At 39.9% G+C, this 26,010-nt stretch overlaps 1 protein-coding gene across 1 annotated transcript in view; it reads right to left on the minus strand.

The window, feature by feature from the left end:
• TRPM6 (transient receptor potential cation channel subfamily M member 6) overlaps nucleotides 1–25,641 on the minus strand; it is a 78,948-nt gene extending 53,307 nt beyond the window's left edge. Inside the window, exons 1-12 of the mRNA XM_041489481.1 lie at nucleotides 25,591–25,641; nucleotides 24,575–24,700; nucleotides 18,143–18,222; nucleotides 17,304–17,342; nucleotides 8,412–8,592; nucleotides 7,833–8,046; nucleotides 6,907–7,031; nucleotides 5,951–6,122; nucleotides 4,517–4,691; nucleotides 3,068–3,191; nucleotides 1,933–2,005; nucleotides 1,718–1,818 (exon numbers count right to left, since the gene is read on the minus strand). Coding sequence (XP_041345415.1) covers nucleotides 1,718–1,818; nucleotides 1,933–2,005; nucleotides 3,068–3,191; nucleotides 4,517–4,691; nucleotides 5,951–6,122; nucleotides 6,907–7,031; nucleotides 7,833–8,046; nucleotides 8,412–8,592; nucleotides 17,304–17,342; nucleotides 18,143–18,222; nucleotides 24,575–24,700; nucleotides 25,591–25,641 — 1,461 coding nt within the window. The remainder of the gene's footprint in view (nucleotides 1–1,717; nucleotides 1,819–1,932; nucleotides 2,006–3,067; nucleotides 3,192–4,516; nucleotides 4,692–5,950; nucleotides 6,123–6,906; nucleotides 7,032–7,832; nucleotides 8,047–8,411; nucleotides 8,593–17,303; nucleotides 17,343–18,142; nucleotides 18,223–24,574; nucleotides 24,701–25,590) is intronic.
• Nucleotides 25,642–26,010: the final 369 nt, after the last annotated feature.

Below are 26,010 nucleotides of genomic sequence, written 5' to 3' on the forward strand. Positions count from 1 at the left end.
CACTGACAAATCCACCACTAAACCCTGTCCCTAAGAACCACATCTACATCTTTTAAGCAGTTCTGTGGTTGATTGCTCAACACATCCCTGAGGAGACTGTTTCAACAGTTGATAACGCTTCTCATGAACAAATTTTTTCCAATATCTTCTCTTTAATTCATCTTTAATTCATGGTTGTTCAATTGTAGACACCCCAGGCATAGTCCTCCATATATTCAGTCTTATGCATCACAGAAAATATGGTCTGGTGATTAAAAAATTCAGGTCTCTTGTTGGGGCAAACAACCACCTCTGGCCACTCAGATGTATATACACAACTGTCCATTATTCAAAATTTACATTTTAAAGAAGAAAACACACTTGGGACTGAAAAAAAATCAACCTTGTAATTCTTTACAGGGAATTAAATAGTACTTCTGGGAAGTACTTCTTGGACCATTTTATTTCTTGAAGATAATATTAATTCATATAACAAATGGGAAAATATGTTGAGGCACAAGGAGTTTTATATTTGTCATCCACAAAAATCTTCTTATGTACACAAAAAACTAATGTATGGAGGGTTATATTTAAATACTGGATTACATATGAAAATCTGAAAAGCATAATTTAAATTTAATTAATTAATTAATGTAAATGCTACTGTGTGTTCTTTCACACACATGTAACTGATGCAGGTCTAAATCATAGTCTGCCTTCTGTAAGGACCTAAAGAATGCACTTAGCTATCCTGAAACACTGTCCTGATAAGGTAAGCCCACAACAGAACCTGAGATAAGCACAGATGGCACAGCAGGAAAGAATTAATCCCAGGCCTAAGGGAGGTAAAGGTTTGATTAGCATCTAGATAAAAATTCACACTGTGGCAAACTGTGAGAAAGGAAACAAGTGCTTATCTGCATGCCAACTCAAGTTATGGGAATGGGATTTCCCATATGGAAACAGCACATCTTGCGAGTACCTGGGACTTAGACTGTGTAAAAGTGGTACCTCCAGAAGGACAACACAGGCACCTCACCTCTGAAGACAAGGGTGAAGAGTAACCAGCAGGACACTGCAGGAATCCACGTGGTGGTGGTTTATGTCTAACCTCTCTCTCTCACCTCTTTCTCTGTCCCCTTCTCATACCTCACATTTACTGTTAAAAAAATCTCTACTATTGAGTATGGTCTCTTGTACACCTTAAGTTCAGCAGAGACATCTCTTATAATCAGATCGTAACTCTCTCATTGCAACTCTTCCTAAGAAACTATATCTAAAATAATGACATTACTTTTTTTTTAATCTGATGATTTACACTGGGATTTCTGTATTTCTGTCTAGAGCTACGAAAACAGGCACAACCCCTTTGGGGTTTATATCTTTGGAGAAAAGAGTATTCCAAGCTACAATGAAATATCCCTAACCACCACGGATTGCCAGCACAGGCTTGAAAAATACATATCCAGAACTATCACTGAAACTACTTGGAAAAGCTCACAGCAAAACCAGTGTTAGGATATCATCTCTTCCCTGGAAAAACAAATGCAATCTGATGCACTGTGTAGTTGAATACTTCAGTATTTTAAGGATAATTCTCCTCCAATATCAAAGCAGACTACAGAAGACTGAGTCCAATCTTCAAACTATTAATTAAATCTTGACAAATGCAAACAATGAAAAATTAGTCATCAAAAAAAAGTGTAAAGATACGGTGAGAAAGAACAGGTAATAGTACCTTCCAGTGTTGTCCATAAACAAGTATGTGTTTCTTGGCAATATCTAGCTGGTTCCAGGCCAATGCCAAATCTAGCTGATCTGAAGCCGATATATTCGTACCTAGGAGGCAGCAAGGATCTATCAGTTCTCACACATTTATGTTACTCCCTTATTTTGTAAAGGTAAGTCAGTGAGACTGCATGCCAGATAAAAACAGGCCAAATTTTTCAATACCTTTCAAGAGTGACGTCAGAATTGCCAAATCAATGTCCTGCTCGTCTTCTGACTCAGCATCAAATATGGTTATCTGTTAGAATTGCAGAAGTACACTGTTTGAGGTGAGGCACAAAAGTCTGTAGTTATTTCTTCTTTGTATGGGCTGTGGTAGATTAAATCATACACATTTCAACACAAACAATGGCAAGGGTCCAGACACAATTTTCCTTTGCTTCAGACAGAAAGTGCACCATTTTGGTTTTCAATCCAATGGCACCCCAGGAAAACTGGAATAAACCTACTGCAGGAGTCTACATGAGTTTGTTTCCTTTTGATTAACCTCTAAACATGAGAAATGTAAAAATGCAACATTGCTGATATTCACTCAGTTCTCAACTGGATAAGAGACGCTCGAATAAAGTAATACAAAAAATACTAAAAATGTACTGGGTGGTGTCCATTTTAGTGATTATTAGTACAATTATCATTATTTGCCTAAATACAGGGAACTCCAGAACTCTCATATTTGAAATGTTGTGACAGACAGCAAAGTAACTGGAAAAGGGGAAACAAAATTAGTGTTTTTTTAAAAGGCTGAAAAGAAAGACTTGGGAAACTACAGGCCAATCAGTTTCAGCACAAGCATGGAGCAGATCCTCCTGGAAACTGTGATAAGGCACATGGAAAATAAGATGGTGATTGGTGGCAGCCAATATGGTCTACCCAAGTGCACGGCCAGCAGCTGGAGGGAGGGAGGGGATTTCCAGTTACTAGTGGTGTTTCAGAGACAAGTTCTAACACAATTCTGTTGTGAGAAGAAGAATGGAAGGAAACCTTTCTAAATTATAAATAAAACTCTAATAGAGAGTAAAAATATAGGAATTACTTGATCTTGCTTGTGAAAACAAAAATATTCGGTCTTTTACTAAAATCAAAAAGGCTCTCATTTTATTAACAATAGCTAAAACTGAAACTTGATAAGTTAACTGAACAGGCTCTGTAGAGCTACTCAATATAGCAATTGGCACAGACATATTTGTGTTATCTTTATATTAGATATAACACCTGAGCTCATGCCAACCCACCAGAAAAAGAGCAAAAAGAGTAACAGGAAAGGAAGACTTCCTAAACTCAGCACGTGAGCCCTACTCACAGACTCTCTGTGTTTCATGCATTCCATCAAAACATGAAATAGACGATTGGACTGTTTCTGTTCCAACCTAAATATGTTCTGAATCATCATTAAGATCTCCTCCTTCACCTGAGGGCACAGATCCCTGGAAAACAGACATGTAATCAATGATGATTCTGTTTTAGATATTTCCTACCCACCCAAATGACTCTTCAGAAAAGATGAAACATAGGAGAAATTTCTTTTTTTTCTCTACTTCTCTGTTAACTTAATCTGCCTTTCAACACAAAATAATGTTATCCCGTAACATAAATTATTAATCACATTCACATTTTTTCTGACATACACATTTACTGTTGAAAATACAACACATGAGTAAATGAACAATTTTCAAAGAATTTTCTGTGAACATAGAGTTAAAAATTAATAAAAGTGATTTTTCTGTCTTTCAATAAAGAAAGAAAAATAGGCATAAAATGAAATCCCTTATCATTTGTTCATTAGACTTCATATCTCTCCCATTTTTTTCTCATTTTTGTTTTTCTGATAACCTTTCCATTAGTATTTTCTTTCTTTTTTTTTTTTTTTTTTAATTGCAGGAATTTTTTTTAATGTCATAAATATAGGGAAAAAAGCAAGTGAAGAAAAAAGTTCACAAATAACACGCTAGGGGCAAATACCACATATTCTAAAGTATATTCATAAAAGACAATAAGTAAACAATTAGGATATAAAGTTTATTAAATAGTTCATTTTCTTAAATGGGAGTGAAGACAGGGCACCTCTTTAAAAGGCATTTTTTTTATTTTTAAAAGCTCTTTGACTTTGAAAAACTTTTACCTATAATACTAATTTGCTATGCAAACATATATTTTTATGTACAGTTTAGATGCAAAATTTTCACCAGGGTAGGTTCAATGGAGCCTGCAGCTGAGAGTGGACTGGTGGTGACATGGATACCTTAACAAGGATGACAAATCTGGGCTACCACTGAGTAACCCAAGACCAAAGATGAGGAAACTTATTCTTCCTTCTACTCCAGCCTGACGCTTCTACAGCAGTGGCCCCCAGCTCTAGTCCCAAAGGTTTTGTACAATCAAAATCCAAGCCCACATACAGAATTTTGATAGCTGGAGACATGGCTGAGATGAAACAATAGCAAATACTCTGGCGGTAGTCTATGAGTGTGTCTCACCAAAGGTGAGAAATTTCATAACTCACAGTAGGTACATGTAGTTTTCTCTCTTCAAAAAATCCATAGTAAATTTGGCAGAACAATTATCTCAGCGCTAGTTTGAGGCAGGGAAGAAAGAAACTCCATTCTCCTACCACAAAAGTTAAAGCTGGCAAAAGACCGGACAGGCATCATCACTAGAAGCATTAGAAGTTATCTCAGGAGTTTTGAGAAGGGTTTGCAGGTGCCTGCCAGCATGGCAGACCAAGGAGGAGGAGCATCGTGCCTCTACTCACCCCGTGTCACCTGTGTGCTTGTGGGCAAAAGCCAGGATATCTGCAGCTCTGCCAGTGCCCTCGTAGACCACCACTGGCACAGCTGGGCTGGCCCTCACGTACTCCCACACCATCAGGATCACACTGGGGCCTCCTTCCAGCACCAGCCCAACTATGGGAACACCTTGGCCCATTCCTGTTTCAAGACACACCGAAGCAGTTACAAACAAATCTCAGTCACACACACAAAAGTCAAAACATCAGGGGAAAAATACTTATACATGGTTCAACATGGAGTGGAAATCATTCCTTCACCATCTGTAATGTCACTTACAGCTTTTAAGACTTTCAGAAAACTTCTTCGACCAGATCACAAAAGATCATGAAAACTGCTGAAAAAACTGAAACCATCAGGAAGAAAGAACATCCTTCTAAATATTCCTCTTCCCTTTGTAATAGTTGTCACATTCAAGGACATTTGAAACATGTTCAACAGCCACGTATTTACCTATTTACCTAGCAACCAGGTATTTCTTCAGAGACTCTTTCAAGTGTTACATCAGCAGGGCAGGTTTTTTAAAAAAACAGAAAAGAATTTCAAGTACAATGCAATATAAATGACAGTGATAGCATGATTTGCAAAAGTTCATACTAGGAAAATATAAGAGTCTGAGTAAAAAGCTCTCTACATGAGCATGTTAAAAATTGGGTTGGTTTCTAAGTTTGTCAATTCTATTATGTGAGCAGACAAAGGAAGCAGCATTCAACATCATAATACTAATGCCTTTTAACATACCTCAAGATTTGAATGACTAAGTAACAGTGAACTTCCACAAATAATTTGTACAATCTAGTGTATAAAAGGAAATAATTGTCTATGTAATAAATATTTACTTAATTATTTCTTTACTGTAACTTATTTACTCTTAAAAAAATAGTGGAGGCAATGCGATCTGTCAAATATTGGCTAAAGGTTTTACTTCTGCAACCACTCTCCATTGCTGTACTTGAGGAGGTCATAGCCTTGCAATAGAGAGGAGTGGTCAGGGCAAAAGTGGTTAACATGGTAAAAAGGATTTGAATTCCATTGAATGTAACAATCTTTCCATCTCACAAAATGCTGGGGAACTATCTAGTGGTGAAATAGTGACCACATAAAACTGTGAAGTGAGCAAATGCTCAATATTTACTAAATAATCTGAGTCATTTAGATGTCTATTCAACTGAGAAACACATCTGTAAGTTCATCCATATGCATAACGCTTTATAAAAATGCTGTCCTTTTAATTTTCCTGAGTTTTAGAGTTCAAGACATATACAATTAATGACATTTGACCTCAGTGAAAGCTATGGCAAATCAAGACGTAGAATATGTAACATGAAATGTCAAGTACCTCCCCATCTTTTAGGGTAGGTTTTTCTGTCGTAAAGCAGATATGCCACAGCAATACTCACTTGTGTGTATTTTTTGAAGTGATATGTACTTCTCCAAATTCCTCCTGAGCATCATTTCATTTCCATACTTGCCTACTGTCCCATCATCTACCATTAGAAAATGAGAATGCATGCTGTTGAGTGTACTCAGCTTGCTGAGTGGGTTACCAAGAGTCTGGTACAGGCAAACTACCTGAGAAAACCAAAAGAAAAATGTCTTCAAAGAAACCAACAAAATACCATAATTTATGTTCCCTCACTTGTATGTATTTCTTCATCATTGTGCAGCCGTTCAAAATTCTCCATCATGCTTTTTGAGCTACTCAGACCTTTGATTCTTAGCATTTGATTCTTAATAGCAACAAACCCATAATTAATACCTCAGAAAACACTTCTGATTAGGTTTGCAATCTTTAGAGTCACTACCTGACATTCTTTGCAACAGCTGGAACACCATGGCATAGTTTCCCTGGGTTGTATTCCCATTAAAAAAACATGACCTAACATTTAACAGGAATGATTTCACCTTACTAGTTAAGTACTTTTAGACACTTAAGTAGATTATGCCCTCACATAAAGTCATAGTTTGTGAATATAAAATAGACTGGGAATAAAATAATACACATATTAATAGCTTATTTGTGTACACTGCTAACCTGACTGTTCATTCTGAATCTTAATTTAGAAAAACAATTTACAACTACAAGAGAGTTTCCTACATAATTATAAAATTTAAAAAAGGAATGGCAATTTCCTGTAAGAAGAGAAGAATTTTAAAGCTGTTCATTTATACACTAAAAGAAAAAGGCAGTGCCTCAACATGCACAAAATTCTGTGGCTGAGTAAAAATCTAAGCCTCTATTATAATGAAAAAAAGATCAAACTAGTGAAATTAATCTAGAAGAAAATAAAGCATGCAAGAAAAGTAACATCACATGAACATGAAGGCTTTTGTTATTCAGATGCATCCAACTCACATCTTTTCCAATGAGATCCCTCTGATTCTCAATGATACCCCATGGAGGAATCCCAATAGCACAGATCTTTCTCAGGTGTGGTGAGGCACGGCCTTTGAGTGCATCCCCCACATGCCTGGACACTCCTAAACAGATAATCAAATGATAATTTTTGTTCTAGAGACATGCTACAGGACACCAAGAAAGTTTTCACACCACATAATTTGTATTGTAGTTATGTTTCAATCAAAACCAAAACATTGTACCCAGCTTGCATATTTGATGTACATTTCACAGCTCAGATGTAATGTACCACTGCTTCAAATTCATATATTTCGAATAAATAATATTTTTACATGTTGCTAATGGTGCTCTTCATATCCATAAAACTTTATTAGTTACATAAATGCCCAGGACAGTTCTCCTGTAAGATCACCAGGTTGAATAACAGCTAAAGAAGTAAAACTTCCAGTTCCACAGTTTACTGACCCTTCTGAGTTTTTGAGAGTAGTCCAAAGGGATTTTCAGCTACTAATAGGCTAATTAATGGATTATCCTGATTCAAAACTTTATAAATTATAAAACACAAGTTAAATTGAGCTTTGAAAATTGTTTAAAAAATACTAATCATAGTCCACAGTACCCAAATGTTTTAATGAAGCAGATAAATTTATTGCAAATAAGTTCTAGCTATATGCAGTGTTTCTTATTACACGCACAATACTTTGCTCTTTAATTAAAATATGCAGAAAGCATGTCAGCAGCAAACTAACACGATCCCACTCTTTGAATTGTGCACAGCTCCTTGTATAAAAACTGCTTCATTTTGTATTGACATATCACCAATTTTCAGATTATTTCACTCTGTTTTGACCTAAATGTACATGCTGTTATGCAGGGGAAAAACACCAAAAGGAAAAGTGAGACAAAGAAAAATAATTACACACCGCTGCTGATGCCTTCTGTAATTATCCATGCTCCTGTAGACTCAGCTGCCTTCACCAGCCCTTTGCTGAAAACCTGCTTGACCTTTGAAGGAAGCTTGAAATTTTGAATGCCTCCATGAACAGAGATCACTAGCTTTGGCAATTCCATCTGCCATTCTTTAACCATCAGGTGCAGCAGCTGATCCAAATTGCTGTCATAAGAAAGTCTAATATACTGGAAAGGGAAATAATGAGTAAAATAAACATCTTTTAAATACTTCAGGAGAAGAAACTGCAACACATTACAGTGTTCTAAGCATTAATGTCCTGCATATTTGTGAAGGATTAGAGCTGTCATACTACCCTAACATGATAGCACAAAATTGTATGTGAGCAATACAGACAGCGTATCCCTAACCACAGTGAAGTTTAACATAAAAATATACACACATTTTAAAATGGTTTACTCATAGATTCCCCTGCCCTCTTAAGACAATCAATCCGATATGCACCCAGTCAAATTTTTGCCTTTGTTTGCCTTTCTTTTCTAATGCTGAAATTGCAAATACAAGTCAGACATATAAATACAGCATCGATTACCTTGGCATGGTACGTGTGGTCTCCATCTTGAAAATTGATTGTACCAAATGCATCTGTTGGACTCATCTTTGTGTGTTTTTGCACTGACCATTCTCCACTATCGCTCTGTAAGCCAGCCTGACAAACAGGCCAGCTGCATTCTATTCCTGGGTGCTCTCCAATCAGCCGTCCACAGCAGCACCTCACATTAAAAATACATAAATTATTTTATATAGAACTCGCTTGCATACGACTTTAGGATCTATGCATAAACAACTTCCTGCAAAGAAAAATACTGCAGTTGTCTCACATGGAATGCAGTAAAAATTAGCTGTGTTGAAAAAAATTGCAGCAATAGCAAAGTGACATTGAATTATATCATTATTAAGTTTAGTTGGGTATAGAATTTGTTCTCTACCTCAGGAACACCTGGGGGGGTTGGGAGGGTTGAACTAGACAGTCTTCAGAAGTCCCTTCCAGTCCAAACCGTGCTGTGATTCTGTGTGGTTCTGTAACTGTGTGACAGCCCCATACAGAAGTTCTGACCTGAGCAATGCAGGTTCTGACCTGTTGCAATTCAGAGGAATGTTGTAGGACACTGAGGTTTGCTATGAATATTACCACTGGTTATTCTAAGTACTAAAGAAAGATCTAGGAGTTATCCTCAACGATCAGGAGGAGAATTTCAGGGTGATCTTTATGTTAACCCTTGGAAGCCAGCAAAATGCGTACACCAAATCCATGCATACATGGATTGAAGTGCAGTATTGAGAGAGATTGTCATGGTACTCTTCAGTTTAATGCTCCCACTGAGACTCTCCAAACCACACACTGCTCACTCACTCACCCCTTTCCTTTCCCTTCTCCCTGCAGTGCACTGGAGAGAAGAAATAGAGACACAGAAGGTAAAGAGTGCAGAATGAGATAAGAACAACTTACTGCAAACATCAACAAGACAAGAGATCAAACAGTAACAGCAACAATGCTCATAACAAACAGCACGAGAAATCAGTATTTCACACAGAAACCCCTCACAATAGACAACACCTAACCACTCCCTCTGTCACTCTATGCCAGCCCATACCTTTCAGCGCATGGTATGACTTTTGGGAATTGCCCTGTCAGGACTTAGTGCTCACCGTGGGTCCTTTCCAACTCAGCATATTCTGTGATACTCCCTGGAAGAGAGTATCCCTCACTCCCAGCAGTGATATGATGTGGTGAAGAATAATCCCTAAACCCTAACCACATCCCCCCCTGGCTCCTGCAGAAAATAACCCTGTCCTGGCAGGAATGAGGACATTTTTCACCCCTTACTCTATACCATCTATCTCATGACCAAATCATACTTCCAATTATATACATACATACATACATATACACACATACACATGTGTGTCTATACATATATATACACATACACATATAGACACACAAGCTTAGGTATCATCGTAGGTATCATAGTCAATGGCCTTCCCTCCAAGATATCTGTAGAGTTCATTGAGTCCATGTGGGTTCTCTGTCCCAGATGTCTTCCAGGGCAGGAGGGCTGGGGTGCTGCCAGGTGGTTGCAAGCTGCATCATGAGCTCATGAGCCATGTGTCTGGAGCAGCCCATACTCACTGTCCATGGTAGTTATGGCACACAGTGCCAGTGTCATTTAGAAGCCAACAATACACACACAGTTTGACATTACAGACTGTTCTCACTCAAAAATCAAATCCCTTTCAGGCACACATGCTGTTTCACAGTCCCTCTGCATCATACACCAAGCAGACCCAGGACATTGAACAAAAACATTCCCGTGGGTGTGTTTGCCTTTGCTTGAGACAGGCCAATGCAAACTGACTTCCCAAACATATTCCTCATAAGCACCATGGAGACTTATCTTTTTCTCCCCTTCTGCAGTACATGAAGGTTTGATTGGGCAAGGCAAGTTCAATTGGCAGAGTCTCTGGTATTAGCCAACCAAATAACTTTCCTAAATGCAGATCCCAATGTTTGAAGGTCCTACAACCCATTGTTTCAATGTGGTTTTAACAGTTCATTGTTCCATTCAACTTTCCCAGAGGCTGGTGCATGACAGAGAACTTGATACCACTCAATACCAAGCTCTCTGGACCAGGAGTCTGTGGAATCAATCTGCCAGGCCTCTCCATATTTATATTTTAACCATCATCCCCCATACCACAGGGGCTTTACCCTCTTTTTATTTCAGCACATTTCACAGGTATAAATAATGTCCATGGTTAATAGTGTCCATGGTTAAGTCCACCCCCCACTCACAAACTCATCTGTATTGCTGCATCTCTTCCCTGATGACCTGGGATGTCACAGGCCCAATGAGTCAGAAATATTTCACCCTTATGCTGCCAGTCTAGGTCCACCCAAGACACTTTAATCTTGGCAGCCCAATCCACCTGTCCATTGCTGTGATGCTCTTCAGCAGCCCAACCCCTGGGGATGTGTGCATCTACACAACAACGTGCTCTTACAGCAGCTTCTCTGCATAGTCAATGGTGTCTTTCCAGAGCTCAGCAGCCCACATGGGTTTACCTCTGCACTGCCTACTTATTTTATCACTGTTCAAGCAACACCTACACAGCATTTGCTACCATTCATGAATCAATATAGAGGTGCAGCGCTGGCCATTTCTCTCATTCAGCAATATCTAAAGCCAGCTGGATGGCTTTCAGCTCTGCAACCTGACTTGATCCATCTTGTCCCTCAATAGCTTCTGCAACTTGCCACACAGGACTCCAGTACAGCAGCTTCCTGTTTTTGATGTGTCCCTACAATATAGCAGGAAGCATCAGTGAAGAGAGTGTATCACTTTTCATTTTCTCATAGCTGACTATATGGTGGGACCTCCTCAGGATGTGTCACCTCCTCTTTGTCCTCTTCTGAGAAAAATACAAAATTTTTGTCTTTGGGCCAGTTCCTGATTCCTGGGTAACTGGAGTTTCCTGTTCAAGCTCACTGTGTCATCAGCACACTCCACTTGCTCTATAAAGCATCAGTGCCATGATGTGTGGCAGGGACTTTCCCTTTGCACACCCAGCCCAGCACTGGCAGTCAGGGTGCCAGGAGGAGCTGTGCTTTGGTACCAAATGCTTCTGAAGCAGCTCAAAACCTTCATAAGCTGCCAGGGCCTCTCAGTTGGAGTGTGGCAGGTCTCAGTTCCTTTGTATCCCTGTCCTGATTTTGTCCGGGACAGGGTTAGTTTCTTGCACAAGCTGCGATGGGGCATGGCTAGGGCCCAGATGTTACTCTTTAGAACCTCACATCATTGCTGGAGGCAGAGTTCAGGATGTCTCCCTCTCTTGTGGGGAGAAGGGATTTTTCTGGTTGAATATGTGTAGTGGAGGGAGCTGGTTTCAAGCCAAGAGACAGGTTCAGGTGGTGCCAGTCCCAAGAGGGACAGAGCAGTGAGGTTGACCCTGCCGGGGTCATGAGCTCCACAGTGTGCATTTTTGCATGATCACTCTTTTTTTTTTTTTTTGGTACACTTTTTTATTGACATTGTTGCTGTTACTGATTGCTTTTTTCTTATCAAACTGCTGTTTCAAGTAAATTGTTTTTATCTCAAACCTTGATCTTTTGCCTTTTGTGTCTCCAATTCTCAACTTCACCCCACTGCAGTGGAAAGGTGGAGGGGAAGATGGAGTGGGAGAGAGAAGCATGTGGTTTTGGAGAACCTTGGTGAGGGCACTGAACTGGGGAGTACCATTCCTCAACCAAGAATATCCCTGAGTCCAGAACCCCAGGGGTCATCCTTGAGCCTCCCCAGGTACATTTTGCCAAAGACTCCAGAAAGAACCATTCTCCCCACCTGCAATGTAGACCACATTTTCACATCTTGTCCTGTCATGACAGCCCAAGGGCTGTTGCATGATCAGCCTCCAGTTTGATTTGTTCAAAAGCTTGTTGTTCAAGACCTCACTTAAAATCATTCTCCTTCCAGGTCACTCAAACAAGAGGACTTTCAATCTGAGTGTAATCCTAAACACAGATCATTAAGAAGCCACACCACCTATGAAAGCCTATGCTTCTTTCTTGCTGGTTGGCTGGGATCACAGCTACTAATATGTTGACTACATCCGTGGGAATTTGATGACATCCATCCTGTCATTTTAGTCCTAAATTGAATTTTATTCCTAACTGAATTTCCTGGGCAGGTCTGTTGACCTTACTTTGGTTTATGGCAAAAGCATTCTTCAGGAGAATTTTCCATCCCACTTCCACATGTCATCTCCATGGTCACACAACAAAAACCACAGGTTACTTCATCATGGGTAACCTCTCTCTTGAAGGGATCCACTTGCTCCCAATAGCAGAGACATAAGTCCATACTGGTGGGGAAAGGGACATTTCCTCTCTACCTTACCCAAGCCTTTTGAATCTGTCTGCAGTCTTGGGAAGCCTTTCCACAGCCAAGGTTGGTCGGGAAACAAGAAAATCATCTTCATATTGCTGGAATCCTGTAGTTACCTGAAGCACTGTTTGTCCTCCTCCTATCACGGACATCAATGCCAATAGCTGGTGTACAATGATCATGTGCTCCATACAAACTTCTGCCACATGGATTGTGCACACTGGACCTCATCTGGATCTACAGGGAACTGCACATTATTTGAATCCCTAGAAATTACCTCCAGAATGCTCATTCTCCCAGGAACTGGATACCTTTCTCCATGGTGTCCCACCTGCCTGGGTGCGCTACTGGATCACCCTTGAGAGAATACCTTCCTCTCATGTTTGACAGGAGTCATCTTCAACTCTTGTTTGATTCAATGCTCTGACAAAGCAAACTGGAGAAGGAAGTCTCCTACACTCTGGGACACAGGGATCAAGGTGGAGTGGCACTAGCAGGCTGAGATGATGTTTAGCACAGGAGCACTTGTTTCACACACATATGTCAGGCTGCACCTCAGGGTGCTGAGGGAGCTGACTAATGCCTTGTACTGCCAGATTCCAAGGCTGTGAAGATCAGGGTGTCCCCAATAACTGCAGAAAGGTACATGTCATGTATGCCTTCAAAAACAGGCAAAAGCCACCCTGTGGAACAACAAGCCAGCCATCTGGCCATAAGTCTGAAGTAAAATCAAGGAGTGAGACCTCCTGGAGCCCACATCTGGCCACATGAAGGAGGAGACAGTGACAGGAAGCAGAAAGCAAGGATTTACCAAGGGTCAGTAATGCCTCACCCACCTCATCACCTTCCGCAACATAATTATGGGGATGAGAGGAGAGCACCTGCTTTTGCTCATGCCAGGCTTCTGTGGCTGGGCTGTGACACTGTAGTGTGGGAGGGATGCCAGGCTGGCAGGTGAGGACATGGCTGGGTTGTGGGGCAGGGTTCCTCGGGGTCTGTACAGGGCCTCTCCTGTTCAGCCTGTCCACCTGCCACCTGGAAAAGGGGATGGAGGGAATGTGCAGCCCTAGGGGTGGGGCAGCTCTGGGACACAGTCCTGGGTGTCAGTGGGCTGAGCCACCCAGGTCACCCATGTGCCTGAGCAGCAATGAGGGCCACAGGTGCTTGGGGTGGTGTGAGCGGGATATGGCCCCAGAGAACGGGAACAGCAGGTTCCGTCCCCTCTGCTGGGTGCTTGCCACCAAGCCCCTGCCTCAGTACCACATCCTCTGTGCTCAGTCCACAACACAGAAGAGACACCAGCAAACCGGAGAGGCTTTGGGGTCAGAGTGACTATTCTGGTGACAGATGGTGGGGCTGGAGCCCTTGGTCTCTGAGAAGAGGCTTTTGGACAGGGGATAGTTCTGCTGGGATGAGACATTGCTTCAGGGGCTCCAACAACATGCCCAGAACTGATGGGACAGGATGGAGAAGATGTAGATAGGCTCTTCAGTGGCATGGCAGAAGGGTGAGAGGCAGCAGCACAGCTGAAACATGGAGTCTGAGGCTGGAAATAAGAAGTAGCCTTTTTTCCAGGAAGACAACCCAGTGGTGAAGGCAGGACCTGGGGAGGGTGGGTCATCTCCATCCTTGGGGGTTTCACACAACTGAGTGAAGCATCCTTGTCAGATGCCCTGGCAGAGCATACTGGAGACCATGTCCCTGACAGTCTGAGTTACTCTGTGATCCTATGGATATGTGGATATGCATTGATACAAAGCATCTTTGCAATGACTTTGCCTTTTTTGCCTCAAAAGCTCACCAAGCTAGCAGAGAAGGTAGAGACATCATCAGTAACATAAAAGCAGGCTGCTAGAAAAGTCACACTTTGAACAACAAGGGAAAACCCAAAGGGTTGACAATGAAGTAAAAGTAACTGCAGGAGTCAGACCACAATACCCAGGAAGCAATTTAGAAGCTGTGTCTAAAATTTATGCCTTAAAGGTAAGATATATAGACAAGTTGCAAGAACATCTCAGATGCATAAGGTTGCAGGAAATGGACACCTCACTTCTGAATTGTCATATAGTGAGTCCATTCTAACTGCTGTCTGGGATGTTTTTGTAAGTACTTTTGTAAGTACTGTAAGTACAGCAGAGTAAATAGAGACCCATTTCAGCTCACCAGGGAAGCGTGGGCAAAGGTGCTGGTAAGTTACTCAAATTTGATTAGCGACTTCTAAATGGAGTAATTCTACTTAGAATTAAAAAATTAGTTGCATAACCCATTCACAAACTGTTTCCATTCACAAACTGCTTGCAAACCTTGGAAGTTCTCTACAAAAGAAATCATTAGGAGATTTTATTTGCCTAAAATATTAGGTCAAATTATTGTAGGCATCAAGTATATCCACATGATTTTTTGACTGTTGTAGAAAACTACAGAACTTAAGAGGCCCAAAACCTGTTTCATTGCTGATCTAATAAATACAATATAACCAGTCATAACAAATATATGGAAATTATTTCTCCTTGTTAAGAACAGAAAAATTCTCCTAGAACAAAGCTCTCTGTATACTTTTAGATACTCAAGAAGACAAGAACTATTAATATTTGGAAAATGTACTTGCTAGATAAGGACTGACTGAAATGTACATTAGACACCCACACACATTCTGCAAACATAGACAGACCAACAAACTGGAATCCTATTAAACTAAGCAGCATGAAAATGCTCAGCAAAAACTGAGAGAAACAACTACAAGATAAAAGACACACAAAGATACAGGAAGTCTTGACAAAGAAGGTGAAAGAAAAAAACAAATCCATGAAATAGAGTGCACACTTCCTGTTTCTCTTCCTCCCTCTCCTAGTGTTGTATTCACATTTATGCAGCTAAACGGAGTTTGACTAGGAGGCTGCTTTGGTGAAAGCTCATCTTTTGGTTTTCCACTTCTGTAGGTTAATTTTTGTCCTACTGATCCTCCCAGACTCATTAACAACAGGGTCACTTTGGTGGGGGAGAGGGGGAGAACCACAGAACTGCTGTAGTCTTGACTGACATGAAATTAAACTACTGTATTTTGAAGGACAATGTAACTTTAGTTGTGATACACAGATGAGTATCTGTAGCTATGATATTATGAAAAATCTTTTGCTAAGATTTTTCCTCTCCTGAGAAGCTAAGGAGCCTCAGGAGAGAAATGTAAACAATTACTATCTGCTGCTGTGGAATGCAACAGGTGCATCTGTGATTGGTCCTTGTGGATTTTTTTCCATTGATGACCAATCACAGCCACCTGTGCCAAGGCTGTGAGCAGTCACAGGATTTTGGTATGCTATTCTGTTCTCTTCTTGTTGTAGCCTTCTGATCTTTCTGTTCTTTAGTATAGTTTTAATGTAGCATTTTAATATAATATTTAACATAATAAATCAGCCTTCTGAAATGGAGTCAAGCCTCGTGTCTCCACACACAGAGAGTCATCAACAAGTATCTGCAGGTTAGCAGAAGCATTAAAACAACCCCTGCATTTCTTCTCTCAGAAAGACCTGCAAAAATCTTTGATTATCTATTCTTCTGCTCTAAAGCAAGATACACATTCTCTTAGAAGGAGCTCACACTTTCTGAACAGAAACACAAATCTGTTGCCTTACAATGCCAGCACCATTCTGCATATCAGCCCTTTACTGAAATCAGTAATCTGATTTCAGGAGTAATTTATTTACTCTTCGTAAAACATGACTCTTGTAAATCTCAGAAGCAAAATGAAATGTAAAGCATAATGAAAAGGCAGATAATCCTGTTAACACAGATTACGGGACTACTTGACACCAGCTTGCTAGTCACCAGTTTTTGCCTCAGCTATCAGATGCCTTTAACACAAAACAAATGAAAGTTGAACTTTTTGTTCCAATAACTGATAATGTATATCATAAATACACAGTACCAAAATGTGTTTGGTAATACCATCTGAATGACAAGTATTGGATTGAAAACAACTATTTAATACAGGTCACAAAATACAATTTTCCTAGAAAACAACACAATTTTAAAAGCACCAAAGTAATGAAATTTTTGTTGTTTGCCTTCCCAAAAGCAGGAACTCAGAATCCTCACTGCACAGAAGGTGAAAAATCTTCAAAAAACCTATAATAGGGATATTTTTTTTAGCCTTTTTCTTCTCCCTTCATTTTATTTTTCTTTCCATAATTGCCACTGTTCTCTATTGCTATAGACTCACTCTCCTTCATATAATCTGGGATATAGCTGAAATTGACTCTCATTTAAAAACACATTTCTGCCTTTCATTCCTCAGGAGGTGATTAAAACAAAATCATGCACACAAGGTATTTGAGTAGAATTTTCTATTGCAAATAAATCAAAGGTTATCACACCATTTATTCTACTTATACTTATGCCAAGCATTCTTCAGCACATCCCTAGAAATGCTGCTCTGATCATAAAAAGAAGGATATTTCTCTCATCATTGCTTCCTTGACTAGGATTGCCTATTACTAGGTCACTATAAAAATAGTTCATATATTTTTATGCAGTCTTACCTGATTAAATTCTGGCACACCTGGCATCCTGCAGGACATCTGGGATGAAAGGTGGGTAATTAATATATGCTTGTGCAAAATAAGACAGCTTTAACATTCTTCTTAGAGTATTAATTCAACAGTGAAAGAATTCTTATCAAAAACAAAACAGGCTGTCATCTCCACCACTAACCCCTGAAAAATGCACTGGATAACTTCAGTGATTTGTTTGGCATTTTGCAACTCAGACTGTATGTCAGATCTGCATTTCATTGATGAGCCATCTATCTTACATATGCTACACTATCAATGTGTTCAAACCATATGATCAAAATTACAAGTTTACATTCTCAGAGTGTGATCCCCAAATTTATCTAGGCCACACCATTCACTAGATACATAATACAGAATGCCAAGTTATGTTTGCTTCCTCAGGTCCCAAAGCACAGGTTGAGGTTGATCTCTTCCTTACTCTTCTCATACTCTACACCAGTATGATCAGAAATTTCTGTATCAGAAGATTGTGATCAGCAGCAGCAGTTATTCTGAGGAAGCGGAAAAATGGTGCAGCAGTAACTCCATGTAATTTCGTCTCTTAATTGGATACCATACTTGTTCTTGTTACCACACTGACACACAACAAATCTAAGAAGCATAACAAGGTTAATTGCTGCCAATTTATAATTCAAATAAACAGTTTCATATAAAACAGACTGGGGATGGGATCCATGAAAACCTACAGACCAGCAATCATTGGCTGAGACACTAAAAAACACTTTCCAAGCCAAACACAATGCCCATAAAAATTATTCTGATTCTTTTTAAATGTAACAGGAAAAAAGAGAATATCCTCACTTTACCTGTGTGGTTCTTTTGAGCTGAGAATAATGTGGGCACATTCTCTTTTACTGAAGACTTCTTCAATCCAAGATTTGGGGGGCTAAAAAGAGATTTCAAATATAAATGCATTCCTGAACTTCAGAACATGATGTCAAAAATTGCACTGTAATGACAATATGGCTGTGTATAGATAACTCAGAACTATTCCCATCATTTAATGTGATGACTAAGTTAAGACTACATGCTGAAGCTACATCTCTGAACAGTCCTAGCCCTTCAACTCCAAGCTTTACAGAATTCCCCAAGAAGATCAATATTTCAATTTACTGCCACCATGAGAATTATTTAGATGTTCTGTCAAACACATGTACAATAGAGAAAGTGGCAAGGATTAATCAAAATTGCTTTAAGTGTTGCATTCTTCTTCTGCCAGATGACTAGCAAACTGCAATCTTACTAAAGCTGTGTCAAAAAAGGCAAGATTTTCATTTTAACTGAAAGAGATGGTTGAGTCCTTCTTTTATTAATCCTCACACAGTCAAGAACAGATGCATTCTGGTTATATTTTGCTGAACTAGGTCTAGAGTGAAATGCAAAAGGAGGGACCCAGCACTCAGGGTGAATGACAGGTGGGCTTTCTCCCCTGCCTCCTGGAGTGCTGTGTCAGTGACGCCTGTTACAGCTCAGCAAACTGAACAGCCACTATGGCACACAGATATTTTTCAAAGAATCTCCCTGGAAATTTTTGAACCTTTCTCTTCAAGTTTATCAGGATCAAATTCCCTGAAAGGAGCAGTAACTGCTGGATGCTGAACTTTGAAATCTCTGGGACTTAATTAAGTAATTATTCTTAATTTTATAGATAAAGTCTTCACTTAGTATGTACAATTTACAGCAGAACCTTAACATTAATTTCTTAATCTAAGGCTTTTCTTAGGCTTTTAGACTGATTATATCATCAGGAAAAGGTGTTTGAAACTTTGTGCTTTTTTACAGCCATCCATGACTTCAGGGCTGGGCAAATAAAAATGGAAAGAGGAGACTTCTGAACTGCAGACTTTTCTAGCCTAGCTCTTGATTCCTAGTTTTGTAAAAGACTTCTGTAGCATGTACATCTCCTTTCACAAAACTCTGACTAATATTCTGAAACTGTCATAATTAATTAAATTTCAACAACAAATAAAAATGTTCCCTGTCACTACAATGAGGTACATACATCTCAGGTGCATGCATGTCAGTGACATGTATCCTTTTCACCACCAAATCCTAGAGGAGACAAAAATTCAACTACACACTCCTTCTGAGTGGCAAACTTCTGCTCTGGTATACCAAAGACCTGAAGTAACGTTTATATTGCAGATTTCCTCCTGCTTTTTCCTCTAAGGAAGTCCTGAGACCTGTTTTTGGGACTTTTGGCTTCTCTTTTCTCGCCAGTCTGAGGATTAGGTTTGCTGCTTATAATTCCCTGCCACAGAAGAGGCTTTGGAGATTTCCAGACTGATTTAGTCAATGGAGTGGCAAGAGTTTGGCTCAGAAATTTAAGGCACATGAGTAGTTTTTAGAAAATTGCTTTTAATCACTTTTCCAATATCTTTAATGTCTGAGATCCTTGCATAATATGGTATTAAAGGGACATTGTCGGGTCAAAATGTTGAAAAATTAAGGTTTCCAGAAGTAAAGAAAGAGATCAGAGTGTAATATATAAGAAAACATATGCACCACCCATTTCTTTTAAATTCTTTCTCTTGAGCAGTGTGAGAGCAGACAAAACCTAAAAACCCAGCCTAGCACAGAGGTCCTTCAAAATGCAGGGGTGCTGTCAGCAAGGAGAGTGGCTGTGCCACCGTCCCTCTGGGGTGGCAGGGCAGGTGCACAGAGCTTGGCTCACCAGCCCCCAGGGACAGGGCAATGCAGCCCTGTGATGCCCTGCTGTGCTGCTCCTCTCACTGATTTTACCACCGCCCATCCAGCCAAAATGCATGAATACTTCAATTTTTGCTTCTGCTCTCTACTGCCTCAGCCCACACACCCCTCCACCACCATCCCTGCAAGGGCTTGCTGAAGCCAAAGCCTGTAGATGCATTGTGGCAAACACTGCCAAGCAGGGGGGTTAATGTACGCTCTCCCTGCTCTGAAATTTGCTTTACTAAACCAAGAGCAGCAGGAAACATTCAGCTCCTTCAAGACCAGACAATAAACACTGTTCACTGGTAAAGTACCAAACTCAGGAAAACTAGGTTACACTGTCAATGTGAAACAACAATCTTTTAGTATCCTTAACTGTACTTATGCCCACTTTAGGGTGAAAGGCCCAGATACACATATTTCCTAATGAAACACCATGCTGCTCTGGATACTGTTCAATTCCCTGCAAAAGAAAATTAGACGGGACACATCTCTGTGCAATAACATCATCCATTATTGAAACACGTTATTTTTGGACAAAACACCAGCAATTGCTTTTAATGACACACCGTAGCTCCAGACAGGTACAGATAATTAGAAATCACACAATGACTAGCCAGTTTACATAACAGGTTAGTTAATTTAGGCAAAGTACAGTTGTGCTGGAAACTAGGCAGAACAATCAAGTTGTAAGTAGCTTACTGAAACTGCAACAAATTTGTACTGATAACAGAGAAACATAGTGCCTTAGCCAAAACAGTACCTCAAGAGCTGAAGTTCTGTCAAGCACCATACCTCAGCTCTGCATACACTCTGATTAGTGAAACCACTACACAATTTCACTTCCAAAGAGCTGGGGTTTTCTAAAAGCTCCTAACTACTAGTGCCAGTATTTCTATTTCTGCACTGTTGAACAGGTTTGTCAAAATATTAGGGGAAAAAAAAAAAAAAGCATAAAAAAATTGCATCATATACAACATTTTCTTGCCCTGAAAATTATTAGATGAAAGCAAACACTCTTTTAAAAAAGCAACAGACAATCATGAGGCAAATACAATTTCCTCCATACTCAAGCATACCTGCAAAGAACCTTGCTAATGCTGTCAGAAATACCTGAAAGATCCAAACTGACTTTTAGCGCCTGTGAAGGAGGAAGGTACTATTTTCAGGTGTCTGTGAGAAGTCAGCATGGTGCAGTCTTTGGCAAATCTTTATTCAAATACATCAGAGGAGGGAAAGAACTTCCCCTTATTACAGGTAGTGCAAGAATCCACTGCAAGCACAGTGTCCTAAAATATCTTAAGCCCTTTCCATATTAACTTCACACGTAGCAAGTCACTTGCAGTAACATTAGATACCTGAAATGCAGCCAGAGTTCCTGTAAGCTAGTACTCAAGACTTATTTCACAAGAGCTTGGGGCTTAAGCATGCTGGTATATCTTGAACCCTTCCTTACCCCTGAAAACTCTACATGACTTCATTACCAACTGGTTAAATTACTGCCAGCATTAAAGAGATTTCCAACTTAACAGGCTGTCTCACACAAGCTTTTCAGAGCAGGAACTTTGTGGTTCAGCACCCACTCCATGCATGCTAATGGTGTGAAGTAATACAACAATTGATTGCTAAACAAAGAACACCACTCTGGATCCACTAGGGTAGAAAAGCATTGCAAAATTCCAGGGTCACGTGTAGTAAAATATGAACTCATGAGAGGTTTTCAATGGCCTCTCAGGTCTTCTAGAGTTTCTTTGTGTTCAGGCTACCCCGTCATAGGACAACCACCAGGCTCTGTAACACAGACATGCTATGGTTCCTCTGCTCTCCATCACTACAACACATTGATGCATCCATTATTAACTGGCAGCTTTTGCTTTTCCAGTCTTTCTTACCTACTTCTTTGCCCCAGTATTCAAGATTCTGCACATCTGTGGAAATACACAACTATAAGCAATAGAATTCATCAGAAAATTTTCATCACTAAAATTCACTAGGATTTGAAATATATTGTGTAAATAATTTCATTTGAATGCTTCCACTGTTCACCTGTCCACCATAGCTAATCATAAAACAACTATCAGCTAATCTCAAACTGCCTTTGAAGGCAGACTGCAGATTCAGTTGCACTGAGAAGCTTTTCTATTTTCCCCTTTCAAAGACAATATGTAATTTCAGGTCACAGCAGAATTTCTGTGATTATTTCCTAGTAACCGATTCAAACTCATCCACTGGAAACATATTCTTAGGTGTTCACAAATACAGTACAAACACCAACAGAAGTCACCTGTGCTTGCAGGATAAATGCAGATCCAAGTCAGAGAAGGATAACAGAATTTCTTATAACTCATAAGTCATTCTGAAGAAATATTTTAGGGGTATTTTCATCAGAACAAAAGTAGTGTGTTAGCTATTAAAAACACATTAATTCAAACTTCACAAACTGCTGTAGCATTTTCTTTCACAGTTAATCAACTGTACTTAAAAGCTAAGTAGGTATGTTTAAGTGATTTTCTGGATTAGGGTCTTGCATCAAAGGCCCATAAAACTGTTTCCACTATTTTGAACCCAAGCTTAGCAAAAAAAAACCAAAAACCCTTTGACTTTATTGGGCTTTCCAATGTGGTGCTTCTGATCCAGAGTAGACCACACAACACAACAAATACAAACACGTGTACCAAAACACAACAAAATGTGGGCAATACTAAAACCAAAACCCTCCTTGTGAAAAACGTTCATCTTGATTCCTGGGACACAGGGAACAAAGAACTGATGGAAATCTTATCTTAGTCTGCAATATTAGACCTTTAATTAGTTTATTACTTTCTACTTTTTAAGTTTATTAACTGATCAAGTAAGCCTTTCTGCTTAACATGCAATATCTTAGGAAAACACATCAAAGAGCACTGCTCCAAGAGCACATCCAGCTCAGAATGCAGATGCTGGTGGAGGAACTACTGGTTTGCAGAGGGAGGGGCTGAGCAGACCTGTCCCTCTGCACAGCCCATGGCACTGGGTGCAGTGGGGAAGTACTCACAAAACCTCACTTCAACACTGCTGCCAACATCCCAGGATTTTGCAAAAGAACTAAACACAAGAAATCTCAAACCACAATTTATATTCTTCAGCTTTAGCCTTGAAACAAGCCTCAAAAACATTGATAGAAATCTTTTCCTGGCAGGAGATATCTGTGAATTGCTTAAAAATAGGTTTCTCCAACTGAAAAAGTCTCTGTGACATGATACATAATTCAGCCTTCCACTGAAAGCAGGTCACTCCAAAACCCACTGATTTAGAAACATGGTGATTGCTGGCAGTTTGCACCTGACTGCTTCGTAACTGTGGCCCAAACACATAATTTAAAAATCTACCCACGGCTGATGGCAGCCACCTCATTAAAAGCTAACATTTGGTTTATTTTGACACTGTATATAATATAATACTGTATATCATCTCATATAAAACCAGTTCAATGGGCAGCATAAGATATGAACTATTGAACAAATTAGTCATAAATAAAGATATAGAAATACATATTCTAAATATTTTAATTGACAAAACCAGTCCAAATTGCAGAATAAAATATAGGAGATGCCTAAAACTTGCAGCAAATAAAAGCAGGCACCAGTAACGGAGGAAGAAATGGCAAATTGATCCAAACTATGTTTGAAAATGATTATAGATCTTTAAAAATAACAATGCCTTATTTTACTGTGTCTCTTCTGGAGACAAAATTTTCACCATTTTTTTAATGAACACTCCTACCAGTCTTACCAACAATATTTTGGAAGTCAGTCCCAAAGAAAGTCAGGCATTTTCTGTTTTTTATTAATTAATGCAATATAATCAGAAAATGATAAATATTCAAAGCAAGTTATGTGTCCCAAATTAAATGATCTTGTTGCAAGTAATTTTAAAGTAAAAATCCAAGAAGCCATAAGAAAATGATGTTTCAAATGTATTATTCGGAGGGTCAATACAATGTTTCAAGTCTCATTCAGGTTTCCACTTTGAAAGCCAGTCATAGAAAGGCAGTTCCTGTTACTTGTTAAGCACTTGATCTTATCAAAAGCTAATCAACTTGCTCTTTTTAAAATTGGGTCTCACCTACCTAGCAGTGAGCAATCACAGAGGTCAACCACCCATTGCTGTGACAAATATGTTCCTTTATCAAAGGATTCAAAATCACGGAGCACAAAGGTCTACCTAATTTAAACCAGGAGGAGAAAGAGAAAAAACTTATCTGATAGTAAATATCAGAGGTTTCTTTTGCCTGTTCTAAGTTTTCCCGACACAGGCTTTAATGTTGACTACAGAGGTGACTCTCTAAAGGTCAGACATATCTGTAATATCTGATGTGAAAAGCAAAAGCAGCTGCAAAATTCAGCTGGAAGGAGCACAAATGGCCCCAGGTAGTCACACTATATTAACAACCTGCTCTAGAGGAAGGTGCCAGGTAGGTTGGAACTAGATGATCTTTAGGGTCGTTGCCAACCCACATTATTCTGTGCTTCTATGATTCCATGATGCAAGCAATCCACACAGCTCACCTCTGGAGCCATAAGACTGTTCACTGTCATTTCTATCAGAATTCTTCTTTTTGCTGCATTGCTTATCTTGCACAGTAACAAAATCTTCTTGGTCTTGACAGCTGCATACAGCGGCTCTCGCACACACTACAAGAGAGACCACAGAACTGAAATTGCATTTTCCAAAGAAAGAGGAAACATATCTTGGGTGATTTCTAAAGAGGCTGAAGGTATGGTCAGCCCCACTTCTGCATTTCTCACCTAGATGTGTCTTATCTCTCTCCTCAACTCTGCCCTCCACACCACCTTCCAAAAAAAAAAAAAAGCTTTCCTTTTCCATGCTTGCTCACAGTTAATAATAAATTGTTATTAATGACAGACAAGTGACATCATCAACCCATCAAACATTGCAGACCCACAAACTTGCTGGAGGAAGAGTCACCCATGGCCTGAGAGCAGCCACGGAGGATTGCAGGGCCCGCATGCATGTTGGGATGGTCTCGTGAACTGCGGTGGCATGAGTGATGAGAGAAGGGCCAGAGCAGGGGCAAGAAGGGTGCTGTAAGGAGAATGGACAGGACAAGCTCACTGTGAGGGCTGAGGTTGCACAGCGCTGTCACACAGCCTTTCTGAAACAGTGGCTGAGCAGCAGGCAGAGAGGTGGACGTATTTCATAAGCACTTGGGATGTACTGATGTACTTGTAGAAGCTCTGCTATGCCTCTTTGGGGGTCAAATTGCACCAATACAAGGTAATCAAATGCACTGGTTTATAGGATTGATAAGACAAGAACTGACCAAACCTGGGATCGTCCCACCCCAGCCAGGCTGGTAAAAAATTTATTTCCACCACCTGACCTCGACAATGCAGCCTAAAGTAGCACTAGAGTCACAACAGCTGCCAACCCTTTAGATGCAACTGAGTCCCAGTCACCCATGTGCAATTTCTGTGAGCTCACTAGGAAAACACTGCCATAGTGGAAACACTAATTTTCTCACATCACAGAGCTGACACCAAAGTGCAGCCATGATGCTTACCAAGTTCCAGACCCCTATATCTGAAACCACTGAAGGCTGGGAGGCATGCATTTACCCCAACACTGTTCCTCTGCAGACATTTCCATTACTGATAACACTGAAGAGGGTTGACCTCCACTCTCATCTCTAAGACTTAATAATTACAAAAAACCAGAAGGAACAATTTTATTATCAACAAAAGGACTTGAGATTTGGAAAGTGAAACAACAATATGTCACATCACCAATGGGTTTTAAAAACCCCTTAGTCTGACTAGCATTTATCAAAGTAGATCATGACAGCACCCAGCTTGATTCCTGGAAAAAAGAACACCAAGAAAGAAACTGTTTTTACGTGCCTCACTCTGTTCCTATATGATGGACAGAGGGTACTGTACAGCTTAGAACAGGATGTACCAGCAACTGCACAATGACAGAGATG

This window comes from Pyrgilauda ruficollis, unplaced genomic scaffold, assembly GCF_017590135.1.
Source record: "Pyrgilauda ruficollis isolate IOZ18807 unplaced genomic scaffold, ASM1759013v1 scaffold94, whole genome shotgun sequence".
NCBI classification, from domain to species: Eukaryota; Metazoa; Chordata; class Aves; order Passeriformes; family Passeridae; genus Pyrgilauda; species Pyrgilauda ruficollis.